Genomic DNA, 7,292 nt, shown 5'->3' with positions numbered 1-7,292 from the left:
TGTGTACAAACACAACACGGTGCGCCCTGCAGCCTTTAAATCGCCCTGCAGCATTGTGCTGACCACAGCTGACCAGACAACACCCAGACCCCCACCGTTTTTTTTTTGCGACGATGAACCCCATGAAGGGCAGAGAGTCGGTGTGCAGGAGCCTGTTCGGCCCGGTGGACCAGGAGCAGCTGCGCCGGGACTTGAAGCAGAGGCTGAAGGAGATCACCGAGCAGGACAGCCGCCGCTGGAACTTCAACTTCCAGGCCGACACGCCGCTGCCGGGCAGGTTCCAGTGGGAGGAGGTGCCCGCAGACTGCGCCGCTGCGCTCTACCGGGAGCCCGCAGAGAGGACGGACACCGTGTGCGGTGACGGGCTGAGCGACCGCGAGGAGAGCGCGGACACCGACCAGGAGAACCGCTCCAGCGTCTCCAACACGCGCAAGCGTCCCGCCGAGGCGACGCCCGTCCGGAGGAAGAGGGCGCACTCCAGACCGGCAGCCAAGCCCAGGAGCAGGAACGCACGAATTACAGGTGAGGAGGGACAGATCCGAGAGGGGTTTAACCTTGTGACCTAACTTGTGTTTGAATCCTGATGACAGAATATTAATCCCACTTTTCCTCTTGTTGTTTTTTTTTTCTTTTCCTGACAGATTTCTTCGCAAAGAGAAGGAGGACGACGGAAACAAAGAGCGCCCTGAGTCCTTTCCTCACGAGTTCCAGTGAGGCAGCTCAGTGCAAAACAATAAGATGATCATGCCAAAAGACTGAAAAAAGACTATTTGTGTCTCTACACACTGTTCTGTGGACCAAAGCCACTCACTGCACCAAATGGGCTTCATGTTATGTTATGTTATGTTATTCTGTCTTATTTTATTTTATCCTATTTTATTTTATTGCCAGCTTTACACCACTCAGTGTTATTTATTTTATTTATGATGTTTTATTTAATTTCTCTGCAGGTTTCATTGTGTTGTTCATCTGTGCTCTCTTTTTTTTTTTCATTTCTGTCAGTATTACTGTCATGTGAGAAAGGAGCATCTCCAGACTGAATGCATTTTTTTGTTTCTGTGTGCGTTTTGAATCTCTTTGTCCTGTGAATTACTGGAGCTGCTTCTTCTGTATGGTAAAGCACTGTATTGTCCTTGTTGTGTTGAACTGAGTCGCAGACCAAAAAAGCTTATAAATGCCAAGAAATGTTGCAATTGTAATAAACTATTTTATCAGTAAAACGAATTGTAATTCAGATTGAGTGACTGTTGCATTTCAGACGTCTACTTCACCGAAACACACATGCAGACAAAAACCCCCCTCAATAATCCAGTCTAGATTCATTTGTCGAGAGGCTAATTGAATGATTTTGCGTTCACTGCATCAAACTGGTGTGTTTACTCATGTAGAACCTACACATTACTTTGTAATTGTTTTCCTATGCCGAGTATATTGTGACAAAACAACTCAGAAGACGACATCATTTTTTTCCCCAACCAAAACCTCACAAGATATGGTCTAGGGATTAATTATCTAAAGGCCCTGCAGCGCACGGTGGAGACAGTTCAAGAAGGAATACACAAAATAACGCTAGTTTATGTGCAACAAATTTGCTCTTTTGCAGCTGGCCCCAAGCAAAAATTCTCTGGAAGAAGTCTTTGCGCTCAAAGGAGGTCAAAGATCTCATTAGCTCTGCATTTTCTGAAAGCGTTCATGGCGTTAACTTCAGATTCCGGTATCTCCAACATAATGATGACAATAACCCAGAGGTGTCAGTTTCAGAAAATGACAGTAACCCTTAAAGGATAAACACAAACAAAGACAAAGACTTTATCGTGATTTCACAGAGAGTGATGGCCCGACAGATGTGAAATTTGACAGAAAACTGAAGTAGATTTCATCTTTTCTCAGTAATAGAAGCGGGAAAAAAATAAAATGTACACAGCGTGGCATCCGTCTCTGCTGTGACCCGACACAAGAGCGACTAATGCTCCTTAAATTTCCCCTCATCTAAAAGCTCGCACAAGAAAAATGACCCCAGGGTTCTATAATTACAGCCATTTGTGAAGGGATTTTCAAATTATCAGACTCAATACGACTTCCGCTTTATGAGAAAGCACATCTTTTGTTTTGTTTTTTTTCTTTTTTTGTGTCGACTCTTGTGGCGGCCACAGATGACTAAACTAATAATAAGTGTCCTACTAAAGTCATAGAAAAAAAAAAAAAATCAATTTGAGTTGCAAGTTTTTTGCAGTCGAGAAAGAAGAAAAGCGTTTCCGAGTAATTGCTTTTTTTTCCGGGTCGTATTATGAGATGTGTCATAACCACAATCGTAAGGACTGTGCTGTCAGGCTTAAAATTATATCCGTTAATATGAGCCGGAGCTGCCAAATTAGCCCATTAGAGAAGCCAAATCCCACAGGGAGCGTATTCACTCCCACAGTGTTGGGATTTCGACTCTAAAGAATTTCAAGAGGCCATCTGGACGTGGAGCAGGACAATGGCCACAATGCAGAGTGTGCCATCCATTTCACCTGCAAATCAGCCTTTGGAGCTCCTCAACACCCCCCCCCCCCCCAGGTCTCTCCCCAACTTTTCTCTTTTCACTCCGTCCCTTTTCATAGTCAAAGCAGCCATTATCATTGACATGTGCCCAGACCAGTCCCACTAATGTTTATTCTCACTTTGGCTCGTGTTTACTTCTGAGCCGCAGGAGCCAAGAGACTGTGTTCGAGGATAAAGAAGAAGAGCAAACATCCACATTTACGCGTGTGAATGCTTTACTACCGAGGACAAGCGTTTTTTTGGGTGAATTATATCCGCATTACAAACAGATGATCTTACAATCTGTTCCAGTGGGTATAGATGTGTACATTACCAGCCCTGAAATCAATAAGCAAAGTATCCCATGGGGCCGAGGAGTCCCGTGGGCTCCCCCAGCTCCACACCCACCACCTCAATTAAAACACTCTGAAAGATCTAACTACAAGCTGCACAGCGCGTTATCAGTGAATGGTAGTTCACAAACAGCAATGGAGTGGTCGCGTCAATCAATATATCAATTGTGTCTCTAAATGTGCCGTAAATGCATCCTAATCTTCACATAAACCACACGCTGCAAATGCTACTACTCGGGACTGGAAATTGTGCTAATCTGCATGATCACGGCGTCTTCTAATCAGGCTTTGATTAAATTGTCCAAATTAGAAGAAGTGAAATGAGAAAACTGCCGCCGAGGCACACATCCGGGCTTGAAAGCCCTTTGATGTGATACATGAGCAATCTAGGAGTGTTTTAGGAAGTGACAGGTTTGAAATCTGAAAGTGAAATTGACCAAAAAGTCATTAAGAATTTATGCAGATTTGTAGCTTTCTGCATTTAGGAACAGCTCAGCAAGCAGCTTCTCAGGAAACCGCAGGCTAGGATTAGGATATTTTGGATAAAGTGATCCTTTATATTGTTGTGTGTTTACGACTGTTACACTTTTTTGTTTTGTTTTTGTTTTTTTTACGGTTCAGTTTTCTACGCCAAATAAAACTAATTACCTCCACAACTCTCCCCTCACCCACCTCCTGGCCAGCACAAAGGCCAACCACTCTCAGCACACTTTAGGAGGGTGGGGCCCATTGTTGTGGAGACCAGAGGCAGATGGTCATTTGGGCCTTTTCACCGCATGGCCACTTGTGTGAAGGAATGCCTGGACACCCCATGGATGGCCAGCAGGGAAAAAAGGTCACCATCTGCTGCCCAAAAGGTCAGCTGTTTAAAGAGCGAGGCTTTAGCCACGCTTTTTAGATATTTCCATAAGTCAGCGAGGACGCGACATCGCCACCCCCACATCACAACAATAAAGGAAACTCTGCTGCCAGCACGAGTGATACACGATTATTAAAGAAACAACTGAATGAATCTCTTGAAACTCAGAAGTGAAGCACCCATTTTAGTGATGACCAAGAACATACTTCTGTCCTCCTATTGAACCACCTCTAGCCAAAGAATTAAAGAAAAAAAAAAAGAAAATCTCCCTGAAACTGAAATATTTAGCTCATTTCTATTAGTCAGCGATTCCCCTTAAGGGACCAGACACAACACACAGACACATGGTAATAATTACTGCAATCTTTTATTGCTATAGAAGAATATATCTAAACATTTACAAAAAAAAACTAAAAACAGTGGTAACAGAGTTTGATTAGAGTGAGATATTCCAGTGAAGTGTTCAAAATGCAAGGCCTGTTCCCCAAGATGAATGCAATTAAATGTGTAATTTCACAGGAATCTAAGCTATTTGATCACCAAGCACGATGGCGTGGCAGCTGGCATTAACCTGGATAAATGTCAAGTGTAACACTCGCAGGCAATTAATGAATTCTCCCAAAAATAAGGGACAATGAACTTCAAGGTTAAGTAACTCGTGCTGACAAAACATGATGGAAAATCAGTGTTGAAATGTCAGTAATGTTGTTTTGTCTTTTGCATGAAGTGGAGGTCGTAAAGTGGGCCTACCAGGGGGAAAACGATCAGGCCCAAATTATGTAACCAAACGGCTGAAACGCTGGCAAAAATGCCGGTAAAATGTACAAAACGCATTGCAGCGCAGCACGCTGCGCACTCTCTGTCTCACCCTGAGGTGTGTGGTGTGATTAAAAATCGGCCACAACCGTCACCTTTTAGAGGAGAAGTTGCGCTCTCAAGTCTTGCTAGAGGTGAGATGTTAGAGAAGGAAACGACGGTGTAAAGAGCTGAAGAGAGGAGTTTGGAGTTTAACTTCAAGGAACTGCCAGCAAGAATGTATTTCTAGATGGGACTGCAACAACTGCAAGATCTCACCTCTCGGGAGATTTCAAACTTCTTGAACGAGACGTGTGTTACAGGTCGATCACTGTAGGAATTGTTTCAGTACTGTTGTGAGACACTTATGATACCAAACCTCAGCTCGTCAGTGGACGTAACTTCGAGGGCCTCAGGATTACCCTTGTAAATATGTGGAATTCCACTGGGGTCAAAAGCCGTGATGGCAGTTACTGGGATCTACTAAGCTAGTTAAGTTAGCTTTAGCATGACTTTCATCTTCAGTACCTTGGGATCCGATATGAAGTTGTCAAATGCTGAGATGGTAGCTACGGAGATCTGCCAAGCTAGAAAGCTATCACGATTGGTCAGTTAATGCCATATTGAGGTATATCCGCGGGTTACCTAACTGCATAACCAAGAACACATCACGTAGAGACTTGATGATAATAATTAGAGGGATATTTCAAAATATGTTTTAAAAAGTGAAACAAAATAAAAACAGTGAAAACAGCTATATATATCGATTTCAAGTGCAATGTTGAAATCTAAGGCCTCGTCCAAGAGATGGGTGCGATTAAACTGACAATAAATTCAACAGAATGGGCTCATAGATCGTCTTCAGACAGCAGCCATTTCCTCTGGCATCACGTTCAAGGCACAAAGTACTGCTGGGATCCAGGTTGCATGCTGCTACCTGATCTATCAGCAGCTGAAAAGACACTGGATACTTAAAATATGGAGGGAAGCCATGCCATACTTCAGGATAAAAGATTCGAAAAGATTCAATAAGCCATTAGCTTATGTTAGACCACAGCTAACCCTTAGCATTCAATCACTTCCTAGCTAATGGTATTGTTTGATAGTGTTTCACGACACACTAGGAAAGTAAAATATATCTACATAACATTAATTTAAGCCTAGAAGTGAAACCCCCTGGAAGAAGTCAAATGAAACTGTCATGTTAGCCAGGAACTGATTAAATGCTGTGATGGAAAAATTCCTTTTCATTATGGGTTGATGAATTTTGAACTATTTTGTTGAATATGATTTCTTATGCAAACGTATGAACACCTAACCTCTGCCCTATATGATTGTAATAGAGTCACGAACCAGCCAAAACTCAGATAGAAAGTCGCCTTCTTGTCTCATGTTTTATGTCTGATAATTTTATGCTTCGCACAGAGTCCCAGGTCATGCGTCATGAAGTTTTAACTTCATGTCTTGTGTCGATGAGAAGCCTGTCTGATTGGGATAGTCGTATGTACGTATGTGTGTAGCTTAATCACTGCTGGCACCGAGAGTGCTTGTCTCTTCCCCTGACCTTGTTGACCTTGTTGCTGTGTATAAATTGTGAACACTCCTTTACTCTGGGCTCATTCACTCAGCTCATGAATTTGACTGTGTGGTGAGTCCATCTGCAGATGGTTGGATTAAACTTACCGAAAAGACAGATCTGACTTTACTCTTTTATTGACAGAAATTTCCACCACAATGCTAACGTTAGCACATTGATTATCCGATATGTTGTTCTACCTTGAAATACGGACAAATGTGCCACCAGATTGTTACCATCCATTGTCTTTTTAACTACTAAACAATTGGAAAGTGGTGAAATGATAACTTTTTTTCAGATTCCCTCCTACATGACTTTCGACCTGGAATACAGTAGAACTTTATCCCAGCACTCGAGATTCCCACCCTGTGTGTGACACCAGAGGAAAATGGCCACCATGTGGTTATGGCCTACAGGATAGACGACAGAATCACAGTATATGATGCTGTCTTTTGGCATTTACCTGTAATACATTTTATGTCCCTTATAGTTTCAAAGAAGGCAACTCAGGCAAATTTGCACTTCAAAAGCATGAAACTAAAGCCTTGAGAGATATGAGATCTGAGATATGTCACATTATTAACACAATGCCACTGAATAGCCTCATGTAGACTCTACCAGGGGCGGCTGTAGCTCAGGAGGTAGAGCGGGTCATCTGGTGATCGAAAGGTCGCTGGTTCAGATCCCCAGCTCCCCCCAGCTGCATGTCGAAGAGTCCGTTGAGCAAGATACTCAACCCCCCAAATTGCTCCTGATGAGCTGTTGGCACCATCAGCTTCTGCCATCAGTGAATGGGTGAATGTGACAAGTGCTGTATTTCTATATTATTCACATCAATATCATCATATGTGTCAATATTTTTTCTTTGCCTCTCTGTCTGACCCCTTTCACTTCAAGTGTATCCTTTTTATCCGCCTGCCTGGCTTTAGCTGCTGCCTACTTTGCTGCTGTTGCCTTTACATTTCTGTCCGTGTGTTTGTGGCTGATAAATGCTGAGGCAGTTAGTGCTATGAGATTTACCAAAACAGAGGCTGGTTACAGCAATTCAACTTTTTTGTTTTTGTTTTTGTTTTGTTTTTTGCCCAATTTTCTTTGGTACTGCAAATGTAAAAGACGTTCTTTTATAGAGATGCTAAATTTCCATGGCATAATATATTTCAGTTTAATAAAAAAAATACGTCAAAGG

General features: G+C 42.7%; 1 protein-coding gene across 1 annotated transcript; it reads left to right on the top strand.

The window, feature by feature from the left end:
- Positions 1-10: 10 nt before the first annotated feature.
- Positions 11-1,234, top strand: cdkn1ca (cyclin-dependent kinase inhibitor 1Ca). Its single transcript, XM_037095750.1, has 2 exons — positions 11-522; positions 642-1,234. The coding sequence occupies exons 1-2, from the start codon at positions 114-116 to the stop codon at positions 740-742; spliced, it is 510 nt and encodes a 169-aa protein (XP_036951645.1). The 5' UTR covers positions 11-113; the 3' UTR covers positions 743-1,234.
- Positions 1,235-7,292: the final 6,058 nt, after the last annotated feature.

This window comes from Acanthopagrus latus, chromosome 4, assembly GCF_904848185.1.
Source record: "Acanthopagrus latus isolate v.2019 chromosome 4, fAcaLat1.1, whole genome shotgun sequence".
Lineage (NCBI taxonomy): Eukaryota > Metazoa > Chordata > Actinopteri > Spariformes > Sparidae > Acanthopagrus > Acanthopagrus latus.
This window is presented reverse-complemented; position numbering and strand designations above follow the sequence as displayed.

What these genes read in the sequence shown, in the direction of transcription:
- cdkn1ca (XM_037095750.1), top strand. Translation starts at nt 114, where the DNA reads ATGAACCCCATGAAGGGCAGAGAGTCGGTGTGCAGGAGCCTGTTCGGC. An exon ending in CAGGAACGCACGAATTACAG is followed by an intron (nt 523 to 641) that starts GTGAGGAGGGAC and finishes TTTTCCTGACAG; the next exon opens with ATTTCTTCGCAAAGAGAAGG.